General features: G+C 42.3%; 1 protein-coding gene across 4 annotated transcripts in view; it reads right to left on the minus strand.

The window, feature by feature from the left end:
- Window positions 1-16,853, minus strand: part of TRRAP (transformation/transcription domain associated protein) — a 163,805-nt gene that overhangs the window by 34,914 nt on the left and 112,038 nt on the right. For all 4 annotated transcript variants that reach the window (XM_081839445.1, XM_081839444.1, XM_081839442.1 and 1 more), the window contains 5 exons: window positions 15,564-15,765; window positions 10,280-10,444; window positions 6,721-6,811; window positions 4,603-4,802; window positions 3,010-3,271 (listed from right to left, as the gene is read on the minus strand). In XM_081839445.1, the coding sequence (XP_081695571.1) occupies window positions 3,010-3,271; window positions 4,603-4,802; window positions 6,721-6,811; window positions 10,280-10,444; window positions 15,564-15,765 (920 nt within the window). The remainder of the gene's footprint in view (window positions 1-3,009; window positions 3,272-4,602; window positions 4,803-6,720; window positions 6,812-10,279; window positions 10,445-15,563; window positions 15,766-16,853) is intronic.

Raw genomic sequence — 16,853 nt, forward strand, 5'->3', positions numbered from 1 at the left:
CGGGGAAACTGGGTCTTCCCGCCGCGGCGAAGGTGGGGACCTGCTAGAAATCCCAGGCGGAGGAGCCTGGGAACGTGGAGTTTGGCAGAGCACCAAGAGCGCCTCCCCTACTCGCAGGGAAACCCTTTTTTGGGGCTCCGGAGAAAAGTGGGGTGAGCAGCGCGGTGCAGCGAACCGATTGCTACTTCCACGGAGGGAAGCCGCACAGCCATCGCCGGAGAGCGCTGACTTTTTCCTGTTGACATTCGGACTCTAAACAAGTACCCGTGAGTAAAAACGGAAAATTGGATTAAGAAACCAAGAAATTTATGAATTAGGCACTGAAGCGGGAAGGTTTAAACAGGAAGTCCGCCTTCCGCTTTTTGTAAATAGACAAACAATTGAAAATTGTAAATTGAAAAACAAAACAAAACATTCTGCCTGCTGCCCTTTTCACTGGCAGGGAGATCAAAGTAGTCAGTTCAGAGACTCAGCTGCATTTATTCTGCAGTCCCAAGCATGCTTACTCAAGACATAAATCGCATCAAGCTCAATGGGGCTTAATTCCAACTGCCATTAGCTTAGCATTTCATGAGTGTGCAGAGCAAGGAATGCCCAGATTCAGCTTGCAGAATTTCCCTTTCATAAAATACACCTTGTGCCAGAGGAAGGCTAGAATCTAAAATGGCAAAGAACAGATGCTCCTTACAAATAATAGTTTTCATGTAGTGCTGCTCTATAAATAATAGAAATCAAAGCTGGTTAACAGAAAACGAATAACAGTAGCAAAATACTTCCTAAATTGCCCCCTTAAAGGCCAATTATAGCAATTGATTTAAATTATCAAACTCAAATGGCAAAAAATTTTAATAATTTCATGAGTACCAGACACCCCAAAGTTTAAATCACATCACTTACACAGATGCTTCTAATTTAGGAAAAATAAACATATAACTCTTCTAACAAGCACATTGTGCATTTTAGGTGTAAACCTGGACTACTTTGAGATTTGTTTTCTTATCTAAATGGTTTGATATAATTGTTTTCCTACTCAGTTAATGAATTAGGTATTTTACTGAATTAAATGCCACAAAAGGATTCTTAACATAATTCTGTGACATTTATAGCAGATAAAGGAAATTACCCAACTCTCTTTCACTCACTAGGCTGCTCCCTAATTCTTTCTAAATGCTCATATACTATTCCAAAGGGCAACAGAGAAAATAGGCTGAGTTCAGACATAACCGAAAACCTTGGTTTACCAGAACAGTAATGGACAGTGGCCAACTTTGGGCTAAACACTTCCTTTCTCCCTCATATTCACATGGATTGCAAAAGCTCCTACTTCCAGTGTCCCTGTGATGTCTGAATTCTGGAAGCTGTTGTTGCTTAAACAATGATTAGTGAGAACAAGCCAAATGCAATTGTTCTCACTAACGATTGTTTAAACAAACCATAGTGCCCCAAGTTTGGATGCCACAGGGAACTGTGGCTAGTTTGAAAACAGAAGAAGATTTCAATCTCCTTGTAGATATAAAAGGGAATGAGATGAGAGAGGGTCCCACCATGGGGTTGGTTCCATGGTAAGTGCTTTAATTAAAATAGCAGGCAATATTAATACAAGATATTGAGACAGCAACACCGGGAAGGCAGTGATTCCTTCACTGTGGTTCCTTGCCTAGGGGTAGAGAACCAATTATCTGCAAGAGCCTATCCGATCCTGGGAAAGCATCTCCTGGGAAAGCATCCGATCCTGGGAAAGCATCTCCTTCTGTGCCTTCTGTCCCCTTCTTGCTCTAAATCAGCAATCATTTCGCTTTTGCTTCCTCTCCCCATCAAGCCACTTGTCCTCCAGGACTTGCTCCAGCTGGAACTGGAGGAAACTCTTGAGAGTCCCATGGACTGCAAGAAGATTAAACCTATCCATTCTGAAGGAAATCAGCCCTGAGTGCTCACTGGAAGGACAGATCCTGAAGCTGAGGCTCCAATACTTTGGCCACCTCCTGAGAAGAGAAGACTCCCTGGAAAAGACCCTGATGTTGGGAAAGATTGAGGGCACAAGGAGAAGGGGACGACAGAGGACGAGATGGTTGGACAGTGTTCTCGAAGCTACGAACATGAGTTTGACCAAACTGTGGGAGGCAGTGGAAGACAGGAGTGCCTGGCGTGCTCTGGTCCATGGGGTCACGAAGAGTCGGACACGACTAAACGACTAAACAACAACAACAACTTGCTCCAGCCTTGGCTGGGTCTCAGCGAGGGAGGCTACATGCATTCCTGAAGTTCAGTGTGGCTCATTCTCATAGCACAGTTTCCCATTACATCTGAAGTTTGCTTTGATTTAGAAGGGAGGAAAAGAAAAACCATTTTCTTGAAGGAGTAGCAAGCATCATTATTTCTGATGCAAATTTTGGATAGAAAAGGAATCGTAGCCGAAGGGATCTCAAGGGTCATCTAGCCCAAGCTGCAGCAATCACAGCTACTAAAGAATCCCTTACTGATGGACATCCATCAGTCCAGTATATCTGAAGGAGCGTCTCCACCCCCATCATTCTACCCAGACACTGAGGTCCAGCACCGAGGGTCTTCTGGCAGTTCCCTCACTGCGAGAAGCCAAGTTACAGGGAACTAGGCAGAGGGCCTTCTCAGTAGTGGCACCCGCCCTGTGGAATGCCCTCAGGCCACCAGATGTCAAAGACAACAATTACCAGACTTTTAGAAGACATCTGAAGGCAGCCCTGTTTATGGAAGCTTTTAATGTTTGATGCATTACTGTATTTTGATATTTTGTTGGAAGGCTCCCAGAGTGGCTGGGGAAGCCCAGCCAGATGGATGGGGTATAAATAAATAAATAAATTATCATTATCATTATCATTATCATTATCATTATCATTATCATTATCATCCAACCTCTGCTTAAAAACCTCCAAAGTACTATTCCCAGATGAGCCAGAGCAGAAAGCATTCAGTGTCTGGATCACACAATCTGTAGGGTGAAAGTTAACCACAAACTGTATAAAAACCACACACCTGTTGTGAACTGCCCTTTCAGTTTCTGGAAGACAGGGTCTTGAGCCGTCGCCTGGGCTCTCCTCGCTAGCGACTCCGAAGCAGCGCTGGAAAACATGGTGGAGACATTGGAGACGTTCTCCAGACCGACACCAAAGGTGCTGACCAACTTCTTGACAAAATTCAGTGTGTGGGGGGTGATTTTGGCATCTGAAACCGCTCCACTCTTCTCAAAGGCGACAGAGTAGCACTTGGCCAGGCCTTGCTGAAGCTGTCGAAGGACCTAACGCCATCAAACACAAAAACAGCACTTTTTCCAATGGAAATAATGAAGTACACATTTGGCACCGTACAGCAACATTCTGAGATGGAGTTACAGAAAGCAGTGCTAAGAATTTTGCTCTTCCTCTCCCCAGCTGGTTTTGCTTTTCTGTCATGTATTCTAGACTGCAATCCTGAGATCAGGGACTGACTTGGGGTTATTTTGTTGGTTTATCTGTAAAAAATGCTCCAGGAGCCCTTTTGCCTGAAAAGTGGGATAAAAACCCTTTAAAATAAATCAATACACATGTGACATATTACCAGCATGTTGCAATTCCTAGCTTTTTGGACGCAAACCTGTCTGCATATAGCCAACTTTCCTACACTGCTTTTTGCTTGTCAGGAAGTCCAAACAACAATTTTAGACACACATTTATTTCTGAAATGTTCTATATTTTACCCTTTGGTTGCACGAATCCTTCACGGAAACTGCTGTCGCTTTTCAGCATCTGGTAAACAACTTTGAAAGGTCTGCTTTACTTGCAAAGTGCTATATACATACTTAAATAAAAAATGGGAAGTAAGGTAGGAAGAAGTCAATGGGAGGCAGGGATGGCTTGTCTGTTAAGGCAAATGGGGCACTGCCCCACCAACCTCAACCTTTATTCTTCCAAGAGTGGCTGGGGAAACCCAGCCAGGTGGATATGGTATAAATAATAAATTATTATAATAATTGTTAAGTCCACACGTCTGCCTTCCTACTCACAACCAGTCTAGGTGGTAGCACAACCTGTCAGGTTCCTCCTGTTGCTGCTCCTGTTGCTTCTGCCCAACAAGCTACTTTGGCTGTATCTAAGCCTAGGCTTGACAAAGGCCTGGAGCACCAAGTCAGTCCCAAGAAATGCAAGCCCCCCTGAATCAGTGTGCAAGGTGCAAAAGCTTGAAACGATCTCAATACCAGGACCAGAGGGAAAGCAGGATGGTGACATACAGGCCTCTTCCCACCTAAGTGTGTTTGGCTCGCACGTGACCACGTAGCACCCAATCTGATATGGAACCCGGGAAACAATTACATAAATCCATTTTAAATTCCAAAAAGAGCAAAAATTGCCTGAAAAGAGGAGGAAAATGGCTAGCAATCCCAGGAGCCTTTGCAACTGCAATCCCAGCAGCTTTTGCACATCACCCTCCATCGATGAGGAAGACTAAGAGCCACCATTGCCACCTATCTGGTCAGTGTTACTTGTTTTTTAAACAGTTTTTCAAGGGGTTTCTGGGAACATAACCCCGGCGCAAGTGGGGAGACCCCTGTACATGTTTTAAAAATTTCAGTTCTAAATGGAAGAAACATACCTCTTCATGCCAGTTTTCTCTGAACCAAACCATCTGATCCACTATCCCTTCCAGAGAGGAGAGGAGTGTGGGGTGCAATTCCCTCTGCATGTGCATAATTCGGCTGCAACGCCACATGGGAGCTGTGGCTCTGATTGGCCCAGGGTCCGAAGCCGAATGGGACTGGTTTCCGACTGAACTTGGCTGCTGCTGTCCGGAATCTTACAGGGGATGGGAAAATTCCCAGAAAACACCATTAGCACTACAAAGCACCCCAGAACCTTAAAAATAAGTTGCAATTTCTCTGTAAATTAGAAAAGAAATTGCAATCCCGCTACATCGACAGGCACATTATTAACACAAAACGTTTACAAGAATTTCTGCTGCAAACAAATGCTTCCTGTTTCCACTTCAATAAAGCTGACAAAAAGAAAATATTTCATAGAAGACCCACACTGGAAAACAGAAATAGCTTTATGGTCCTCAACTTTCTTCCTCTCCAACTGCTTGGGTTTTGGTGTGCCAGGAACTGCTAAAACATATTTCTAGAATAGACGTTCAGAGTAGCCTTTCCATTCATAAAATCCCACAACATGTCTGGGCTCCAAAGTCACCATTAGCCACAAGGAAACAAGTCATTTCCGAGAAAGACTGTCCAGAGAGAATACTGTAATATCATAATCTGTTTTAAACAGCGACCAAATGCTGTCTAGTAAAAGGGGAGAAAGCCTAAAACTAAAAAACAAGCTATGCATTTCTGATCATTTTTATCAGACTCTAACACTTAGAAGCAATTTGTTTTAACCCTGTTATGCATTTAGGATATTTTCATGCTCCGATATTATTATTGTTGCTATTATTACTATACAGTCCTTCATCTGAAGACCACAGGGCAGTTTACAATATAAAAGGGTGAGTTACGGAAATGACCTAAAGGGTCAGTTATGAAATGTTTTTAAGTTAATTCATGCCACTGCACAATCCACATGTTCTCCTACAGTAGGGGTGTGCGTTTGTCAATCATTCTATAGCAGTGGTTCCCAATTAGCTAAGTATTGCGGACCCCTGTTTTTCAAAAGGCAAGCCGTGTACCCCTTACTTTTGAAAATTTTGCTATCTGTATGGCAGTTTTTGTTTTGCGAAGGGTGACACAGACCCCTTGGGTATGTGGACCACCATTTGGGAGCCACTATTCAATAGTATTGTAGCCTCCTGGCGCACTGCACCTTAGATACCAGGGGTGTAGATGACCCCAATATATTTACACTCTAATTTAACACAGCCACTGCTGTCATGTTGGTGCAATTTATATATATATATATAAAAACCACAGGCATCTGGAGTGCCTTTTATTATTATACCTCCAGGACATTTTGAATGGAAGGAAAATGAATTTGGGATCTGTGAGATCTGTTAAGAATTAACAATGGGGTAGGAGGGATTACAGACCTCAGATGCTATCCTTGTATAGTAATAACAATCCACAATACAATTACACTTTAAAATATGGAATTCAAGTAAAGGTAAAGGAATTCATCAGTAAAGGTAAAGGACCCCTGGATGGTTAAGTCCAGTCAAAGGAGACTATGGGGTTGTGGCACCCATCTCGCTTTCAGGCTGAGGGAGCTGGCGTTTGTCCACAAACAGCTTTCCGAGTCATGTGGCCAGCATGACTAAACCGCTTCTGGCTCAATGGAACACCGTTGACAGAAGCCAGAGCACACGGAAACGCCGTTTACCTTTCCACCACAGCAGTACCTATTTATCTACTTGCACTGGCATGCTTTCAAACTGCTAGGCTGGCAGGAACTGGGACCGAGCAACGGGAGCTCACCCCGTCGCAGGGATTCGAACCGCTGACCTTCTGATCAGCAAGTCCAAGAGGCTCAGTGGTTTAGACCACAGCGCCACCTGCGTCCCTTGATCATCAGTACGTATGTATGTATATATATATTTGTTTAACCCCTCCCCCCAAAAAACCCTATGACTTAACTGGGGTCCATTTTATTATCAGGTTATTGACACACGTTTTGTAAGCATAAGGAGGTTGAACAAAGAAGCTGCCTCTAGAAGCAAAGTTGAGGCAAATTGCCCAACTTGAGAAAGGGCCAAGGACATCATGGTATGCCTGCTGCTTACCACTTTTGTAGCGCTCCCGCTGTTCTATCTTCAGTGTCAAGTAGAGGGTCCGAATAGGAAAGTAGACTGCCTGGGGATAGACTCGCCCAACCTATTTTGCCATTAAAAAAAACAAAACATGTGAATTCTCAATGGCCTCATGAAAAATACTGTGATCCAAACAGATTTGCCAACCGATTGATGCCTAAGCATAACTACTCAAAAATATTTTTTTAAATATATTTTAAATATATTTTTAAAAAGCAGGTGAAAGTACAAATAAAGGGCCCATCTGGGCAATATTTCAACGCAAGTCCTGAACATGGTGGGGAGCAATAGCATATCCTTTTATACAGCTTTTATTTGATTTTACAAATTCATTCACACTCATATTCACAAATAATAAAGACTACACAAGATTCTTCCGAATCTCAAGGCTTCCTTCCTCCCTCCGTGGGTTCTTTGGGTAACCTTTTAAACTGCTTATTGTAAGTCCATCTAATTTATAATCCTCTATTGTGTCCAAGGTCTATATATCATTGCAAGAGTTATTTAAAACCAGCAATAGCATATCTCACCCCGTTGCCTACCTGGTGTGCTGGTCCACTCTGCACAATTAGACATTTTGTGCTTCATTTTTTTTCCTCCTCTCTCTCTCAGGGTTTTTGTTCTTAATTATATATTGAAGTTCTTCATCTATGCAAATCATCCTCTTGAGGGGAGATCTTTATCCCAGGCTGCAATTACCCCAGGGAACTATTTGAAAGGGTTTCTATATGTGGACACCTGTTTTTAAATGTTTGCATTTTCATATATGGAACCATCTTAATTGCTTTATACAGCGGTACCTCGGGTTACAAACACCTTGGATTATAAACGCTTCAGGTTACAGAATCCACTAACCCAGAAGTAGTACCTTGGATTAAGAACTTTACCTCAGGATGAGAACAGAAATTGTGCTCTGGCGGCGCAGCAGCAGGAGGAGGCCCCATTAGCTAAAGTGGTACCTCAAGTTAAGAACGGTTTCAGGTTAAGAATGGACCTCCAGAACAAATTAAGTTCATAACCAGAGGTACCACTCTATACGCAACTGCTTTTGATCTTTTTTTGGTTTATAGACCTTAACTGTTTTATAAATTGTCTATCTTATTGCTATAACGCACGCTGGGACCTTTAAGGTGAAAGGGACACGTAAGAAAACTAACTAACTAACTAAACGTAGGGATCGGATCCTGATAGAGGCATCGCCCAATCTGATATAAAAGCCGCTGCTCCGAAAGGGTTATAAAGGGAAGCTGACAAGGATTCTATCATATTACTTTGTAAGCCAGACATCTGCATAATGAGATAGCATACAGAGCACTAAAAAGATCTTACTGATGCAGATAAAAAGAGAGAGGCACAGAAAGACAGCCTTTAGTCTTTAAATAAGACCACAATTCCCAATGAACCCAGCACGATGTGTTAGCTGGGCCCATTAGAGCGTAACCTTATCTCACAAAATTGCTGCTCTACTGGGTGAAAAATAGCCACTTAATGTAAAGGGATACCACTTTCACCAAGAAGATGTTTCATGACTCCTCCGGGGAGAAGAGGGGGGGAAACGGTGAACACACATTAATGTGCCATTTTTGCCTTTAAATCTATACGTCTTGGTATCTATTAAATGATAGGAACAATATATCTGACCAGATTCTATGAGGCAAGGCAGACGATAAGATATGGCAGGAGGTTCCTCTTGCCATCCTTTTCATCAAAAAATATACCGCACCTGCTTCCAAAGGAACTGAAAAGTCACTTTAAAACGTTTGCAATGAATTAACTCCCGCCTGTAATGGCCCATTTGAGATCAGCATAAAATGTACAGTGATGACAGCTGGAACAGTCTGATCACGGCGAGGATTTTGTTTCTGTATTTCACATATTTAAAGACTCCTGATAAATAAAAGCCTAGCTTGTGCTATACCAACACCATTGCTGTTATAGCGGCACCAGAGATTACGGTCTGCAAAAGCAAATCACTCTTTGACTCCATTTGCACAGCATGGAAAGCCATACTATAGCTTGCTAGGATTGCACCAATGAGCAGGACTGCACACGTGTGAGGAGCTCCCAAACACTTTGCTCCTCCTTTTTTGCAGTGTGTATGTGGGTGTCTGTTACTCCTACACCATGGGTAGGCAAACTAAGGCCTGGGGGCCGGATCCGGCCCAATCACCTTCTCAATCCGGCCCGCAGATGGTCCAGGAATCAGCATGTTTTTACGTGAGTGGAATGTGTGCTTTTATTTAAAATGCTCATCTGGGTTATTTGTGGGGCATAGGAATTCATTCACCCCCCAGCTACGCAAACACATGCTATCCCCTTTTTTGGGTAGTCTAACATCACGACAAAATGAAAATATCAGATTCTATCTGTCTGACATTAACCCGGAAGTAACTGCAATATAATTTGGAAGCCGAGTGGCTGAGTTTTTAATCAAAGGTATCTATCTCTCAGAGTGGTGAGCGGCACTATTTAGCAGGAAGAAATGCCAATGAAAACCCCCATTACTAAGTATTTTTACATGGCTGTTTATTTGCATATATTTTAAATTTTTATATATGGATGTTTTATGGTAGCCTATATCTGCAATGCCTAATAAAGGTTTGGCAAAGTAAGGATAACGTAAAAAATAATCAAAGCAACCAAAAATGCATATATGAAGTCTTTTATGGTCATTCTTCCCTGTGTACATAATGAAGGAAGGCTGCTCAATTGTAAAGCAGTCCTTTTGTTTTATATCTTGTGCCATTCTAAATTTATTGGAGAATTTCTTAAATTTCCAGAGCTTAGTTATACCAATTCATCAAAGAGGCTCCTTCCATGAATTTCCAATACCTAGTTACAATAAGTCTTGGTGCAATTAACAGTGATTTAAAGCATGCATCTGCATTTTGCCCGCAAAAAAAAGAAAAGAAAAATGGATTTAACAAAGCCAATTCTGGGCACACCGTTTTCAGTCTTTTGCCAAAGATGGGACATCATAAATAAAAAGGAAAAACTTTATCCTGTAATCAGCTCATGATCTGCAATTTTAGATTTTTTTATGTGAGGTTTTTTTAATGCACATACTGTATGTATATATTTATGATTGCTGTAAACCACATCAGTATTTGTTTCAAGGACACGGAGATATACAAATATTTTAAGTAAGTAAAATAAATAAATAATCTTACATGTTATCTGCCGTTTGATCTGAGGTTTCAGAACTATTTTGTGTGGTTCATCATCTGCAAATGACTTCATGCGCAATTAAAAATATCCCTATTTAAAGACTGCAGTTGAAGTACTGATACCTTTCACAGATATGCATCCCTTCTGGAATCATGGTATCCAATGCCATTTTATCCTTACTAAACCCATTAAACACGACATATGAAAATACACAACACACAGTGTAACAGTTTCGGGGGGGGGGAACCTTTAAAAACACAATTATATTGCCTTCAGTTTTACCTTTTAAAAATGGGTAAATAAAAAGCTTATACTTCTAAAGTATGAGAAACAATGAATCAGGCATTATTGCAAACTCTCCTACCTGACTAATAAGGTTTAACAGAAGTTTCCCTTCTGACCCAACCAGACAGGTTAACAGCTGTGGAATCCAAGCCAGCCATTGGATAGGGGGGACTCCAATGCAGTACTTGTCAACAGCATCTGCTAGCGTGTTCTTGTCATCGTCGAAGCTCAGTAGCCAAAGAACCTAAAAGAAAAGAGTGAAAATGGAAAGAGAGTTTGGGCAAAGGCTAAGTTCTGTTTTTTGCATGCTGTCACCCACCCCCCTCACCTTTGTCACGTCCATTAATTTCAATGGGTCTACTCTGAGTAGGACTAACGCTAGATGCAATAATAGTTGGAAGGCACCCCAAGGGTCGTCTAGTCCAACTCCCTGCAATGCAGGAATCTCAGCTATCCAATGCCTCTAAGTTGCCATAACTTAAAACTTTATTTCAGCAGCCAGGTAAACAGTCTCCAAGGTCCTATATGAAGGGACCTTTCCATTCAACAGGAAACCACTCTAGTGAACAACAGGTATCAGACAAAGTGTGATATGACTATCTTCACTGGAATAACTTGAATACTATTGTGAGATGAGCCCTTTGTATCTTGCTCCAGTCCAGAAAGATGTAGAACAGGTCTGAAAAGGGTTAATGAGGTCATGATTATTATGCCAAATGCTGGCAGGGAAATCCACCTTCGGCTATAAAAATAATAAACAAACAAACAAACAAACAAACAAACAATGGGCTAGCTTCCAAACTATACTGGAGACACTAAATGTCAGATCTGTAAGATACTTTTGTAAGCTGATTAGGTGACTAACAAATGCAAAAAAGAAGCAAAATATGAAGTCAAATCCCCTAAATAGTAATATTTGGAAAGAAGTAAGCTGGCAGAATTAAATGTAATGTGCAACAGCTGCAAGATTAAAATCAGCTCTGTTCTGCTTCACAGCTAAAAGTGTGTAGTGTTATGGGTTTACCCCAAAATGCCCATTAATACACAAATGCAAATCTAGTTTGGTAAAAACAGTACATTTTCTTTATTTTTAGATAACCAGCAGGTCATGTTTATGCACACTTTGCATTTAAAACGAAAGCAGTATTGAAAGACTGCAAGAGCCATTTAGGAACTCACATTTGAATTAGTTTGGCAACTTGCCCAAACAAATCTCTCTCTTTCTCTCTCTCTTTTAAATACAGGGCACAATAGTAGTCATTTGTCAAAGATTAGGGGAGAAATCCATTTTAGAACCTTTTGGATTAAACCGAAGTTCAACTGAAGCTCAGGTGCTAGAAGCTATAATCCATTATTAAACTTCCATTTCAGCAGATAGAACTGGGTATGTTCTGGGGTACACTTTAGATTTTTTGAAACCGGGGCCACAATGACGATTGTGATATACGGCTAGTTTGGATACGTCAAGAAATTCAACTGCTATATTATAATTTGCACAGGGAGAAAGCAAGGCTCTTCGTCTAACTAGCCCAACTTCCACTTGGCCCCTTTCCCAGTAAATTCCAACAACAGTCAACACTGTGCCTTCTATATGCTGTTGGACCCCCATTATCCACAACTGAGAGCTGGATTTCAACATCCGGAAACCACCCCATTGCCCCACCCCTGCTCTAGAGGAAACTGAGAAAGAAAGACACCCTTCTATTGGCCTGCTTTAGCAGCTGCTTACTCCAGCTTTTCCTAATAGATATAGTCTTTCTCTACCCCAGTCATCCAGCTTTCCTCAAACTGGAGCACACCACATGTTTGAACTTCATATACACACACATTGCTGTTGATGTTGGCATCCGACTGTCTCTGGAGACAATGGAGAAGGTCCCTGGAGGTGAAGTCCAACCGCTGCATTAAGCAGCACTGAAGTGACCTCAAATAAAAATAAAAGCACTGGGAACCAGGGAACCCCACAAACTGAATCTGAATCTGTTCCAGGTTTGAAGTCATTTGGATGTGTACATCCAGGGTTCTTAAAGTAGGACTATAGTTTTTTTAAAAAAATAATATTTATTCAAGTTTTAAAAGGTTACAAAAAGGAACACAATATACAAAAACAAAACATATCCAAGGAAAAAAAATAAAAATTAAAAAATTAAAAAAGCAAAAACAGCTAAAAAGAAAAAGATACAACCAAAAAACGACAAAAGAACAAGTTAAACCTTGATATAACTCCCTTTCTTAACTTATCTCCTTGACCTCCTCACACCTCCCCTCTTTGTATTCTAATTCAAATAGATATTTCAGCAAATCCTTCATCTTTATTTTTATCTTTATAACTTATCTTAATATACTGTAATTTCCTATTCTCTCATTCACCAATTAGCCATCCACTTTTACTTTATTTAATCTTATTTCTCCTTAAAACTTATATATCTGAAATTATTCTCTTAAGACGTTTCCCCTAGGGTCATAAAGATTCCATTCCACGATTTTCCCATCTCTCATTAAAACAATTTTTTTTTTTAATATCACAATATATACACTTTAAATTCCCAATTTTTCTTTCACCACCTCCCCTCCCCAGTCTTGGCCTCTGCCAACAGTTCTCCAAAAGTCCATCAACCCGGAGTTCTTAAGTCCGAGGCTCTTAACTCTCTTTCATGTCCCCTCTGCCGATCTTTTTGATAGTCTTTGGTGTTAAAGAACAAATCTCGGGCGAGCTCCAACCCGACGGTAGTCATATTCCTTCTTAGCGAGTCTGCCAGACTTCCATAGTTAAAGGTAGGGCCCATAGAATATTCCAAATCTTGTTTCACACTCCTGCCAAATCCAAAGGCCCCAGAGGCTCCAATCTCTACCTGACTCAGATTCAAATCCCAAAAGTTATTTGATCCCCACACAGGGTGATCTCTCCATCTTTCATTTTCCAAACCAAGCCAGGCTCTCATCTCCAAAAACTGGCTTCTCCTAGTTGCAAACGTATAAGGCCTGAAGTTGTAATCCACCATTTGCCTCTGTAGGGTTACGACTCCCCCATGCATCACTTTAACAACAGCAACTTTCTCCTTCTCTGGTTCTTCAATTTGTTCAGTTAAAAGAGATTCCTGTGCCGGGTTCTTGTCTACTTCTTTACTGATGCCCACTTTTGTTCCCAAAATTTCAACATTGGTAGCCATGACGTTTATCTGTTCTTGCAGCTTTCCCAGCAGATAAAATGTCCTATTCAGTTCAGACGCGACTTCCTTCTCATCCGCCATCCTTGAAATGTCCAAGGTCAAAGCTAGTTTCTCAGAGACTTTATCTTTAGGACCAATTTCCCAGCTGCATCCTTGCAACACTATCCCAAAACTCCCTCTAGAGGGACACAGTTTCCATTTACACTCCTTCTAGCACAGTCCCAAAAGTCCCAAATGTAAAATTGTAGCAATTGCCTTCCTTCTTTTTAAACACAGAAACTGACAGTAGCAACGAAGTCCTTCTTTTGTATCTTGACAGCTGGCTGTCAAATTTATCTCTTCACCATCCACGGGCTCTCACAGACCGCTCCCGGGTTTAGGGAAGTGGCACTTCAATACCCAAATTTTGACCTTCTCCTGCAGGTTTCCCTGCTTCCAAAAAGAGTATTGATAGTAGTTTCAATCAGTGGGGTTTTAATCCTTTAGGTAAGACTCTCCACGACCTTAGTTAACAAGTTCTCTGCTTCAGTATATTTACAGAAAGGGGAGGTGGACTTCCTGTTTAGACCGTCCCCGATCGGTACCAATTTAAAAATACTTTAAAAGTCCAATTTCCGTTCTACTCACGGGTTGTTGTTTGAAATCCAATTGTCCACAAGAAAAAGTCAGCACTCTCCGGCAATGGCTACACGGCTTCACTCCGTAAAAAATAGCAGTCGATTCAAAACACCGCGCCGCTCACCCCACGTCACTTCGGAACCCCAAAAAAGGGGTTTCCCTGCGGGTAGGGGGGGTGCTCCTGGTGTCAGCCAAATCCCACGTTCCCAGGCTTCCTCCGCCTGGGATTTTTAAAGGGTCTCCGCCTTCGCCGCGGCGGCACAACCCAAATTCCATGGAGCGGGTTCCTCTCAGTCAGAGGAACACCGCCATTGCCGATGGCGCTAACCTGGAAGTCCAAAGTAGGACTATAGTAATGGAGGAGGGGGAATGTGGCCTCAGGAGCATCTGGGTAGTTCATTATGTATCAGGGGAGAATAGCTGATAAATATTTTCCCCGCTTTCCTTGAAAGCAGATAGTTGATGGATACAGATAGTTTCACCTCTCCATCCCTCAACCTAAGTCAGCTCTGGCTAATTCTCAATTGGTTGTGGAGACTATTTCTTTGCCATGGTAGATGGCCTTGGGAAAGGACCAGGAAAGCTGACAACGCCTGTCGCGCACCCGTCTTCAAGGATGACTATCCTCAAAATGAAAAAAAGAAGGCAAGAGAACACCCGATCTTTCGTTTCCCGAAACTCTGGTGAACTGTGCTAGAATGCAAAAGGCCACTGTCCACACAGCTAGTGTGCATGTTGACTTCCTCCGACAACGTGTCTGCCGTTTAATGCTTATGTTCACCGACATCTGCTGAAGCCCTGAGTCTGTGTTTAAAACATATGAATCGTGCGCCGTATCAGCATGCTTGTCACAACAGCCCATTCCCAACGGTATAATCTGTATGTCAGGCAGAAACACCGGAGCTCCTCTTGTAAGCCACATACACAAACACCTCTGTGTTCACAGTATTTATTTTATTTTTAAAATTTCTATACTGCTTTATCTTTTTAAGAAAGATCTCAAAGCACTTTATAGGTAAAGGTAAAGGGACCCCTGACCATTAGGTCCAGTCGTGACCGACTCTGGGGTTGCGGCGCTCATCTCGCTTTACTGGCCGAGGGAGCCGGCGTACAGCTTCCGGGTCATGTGGCCAGCATGACTAAGCTGCTTCTGGCGAACCAGAACAGTGCACGGAAATGCCGTTTACCTTCCCGCTGGAGTGGTACCTATTTATCTACTTGCACTTTGACGTGCTTTCGGACCGCTAGGAGCAGGGACCAAGCAACAGGAGCTCACCCCGTTGCGGGGATTCGAACCACCGACCTTCTGATCGGCAAGTCCTAGGCTCTGTGGTTTAACCCACAGCGCCACCCACAGTTTACAGCATATTAAATCAATAAAACATAAATAAAACAATCTGAAGTAAGTCAAATATAGAGTATATAGTCAAAGCAACATAACAGAAAACTAAAATATTATCTTAAAGATTTCAGAATGAGACATTACAAAGGAGGTCAACTACAGAATACCTATATAACATAGCAGGGCTGGTGAGTCTGGGCCTCGCCCCCTAGGCCAGATGGAAAGGGCCTCACCTTTGCCAAATACTTCCTGGACTTGCTCTCATTCTGATGGCGACAGGCATGCAGGTAGCAAGTGATGGCTGAGACCCCGAGATGCAGCTGACGCTCCTTCACAAATATATTTTCCAAGTAGTCTCCCCACATTGCCCAGGCCTTCACTAGAACGTCGTGCATCTGCACAGCTGCAGAGAAGGCTTTGTTTGCTTCCTCGGACCTGGTGGAAACACGATGGGGCAGGATATTTGCTGAACTTTAACAAGCGCAATGAACAACAAAGAGAGAATGGAATGCAACAGCAGAACCCGTAAATCAAGATGGTTCTTAGAAACATCTGGAGTTTTCCATATTAAAAATAAAAATATCCTTGTGTTGCTTTGTAACAGGTTTCACCAACCTGCTCCCCACCGGATGTTTTGGATGACAGCTGCCATCAGCCCCAGCCAGTGAATAGCAGCTATAGTCCAAATATCTGGAGGGCACCGGGTTGGCGAAGGCTGCTTTATAATAACGTGGGGAAAGGAAGTAGCTGTACTTTATATCCTAGAGGCGAGAGGAAGCCAGTGCCAATTCCCCACCCAAATTATGTGTCTGCTGGATGAATTCATTCCTCCTATTCCTCAGCCTAAAGCCCAACATAGATCTATTGCAACTCCCCCCTCCGCTGAGAAACTGCACAAATCCACAGCTCCCTTCTGGGGAAGACACAAGAAACCTATTTCAGACATTATGACAATGCAAAGAAACAGGAAGCACAAGGCGTCAGCACTTCCTGTTCCTTTGCATCAGCACAAGTGTCAGAAGCTGCTCTCAGTTTTACTTAAGTTTGGACCACATAACCTGGAGTAACAGCCTGCAGCAATAAAAAAATTGATGGGACCAGGAGAAAAACATGGCAAATGGAAAATAACCTTATCTGTCAAATAGCTTATTAAACAGCTAATTAGCCTGGGTATTACTCAGCCACTTTATTTTTTGCTAACAGCTTTTCGTGTCCTAGGCTGTGCAGCGCGGCAACTTATTACTGAAGGAAAAGGCTGATAAATGGCTTGCCTTATTACGGCTTTCTACTGCTAACAACAGGATTTGTCTTTAGACTTCCTTTCTCCCTCGCCTCTCAGGTTATCTATCACTGACACCCCTGATGACTCTCTTTTATTCCTTTTGCCTTGCAGGCCAAGTGGGAAGAAGAGGGACTGCGCAAGTGACCTTTGGGTCTCAATTCAGTCGATAGCTGGGAAAGGGTAATAAAGAACGATTTTTAGCTTGAAAACATGAAATTGGGAGCGCAAGTTCCGACACTGT

The sequence above is a fragment of the Podarcis erhardii genome, assembly GCF_964252035.2.
Source record: "Podarcis erhardii genome assembly, chromosome: 14".
Taxonomy (NCBI): domain Eukaryota; kingdom Metazoa; phylum Chordata; class Lepidosauria; order Squamata; family Lacertidae; genus Podarcis; species Podarcis erhardii.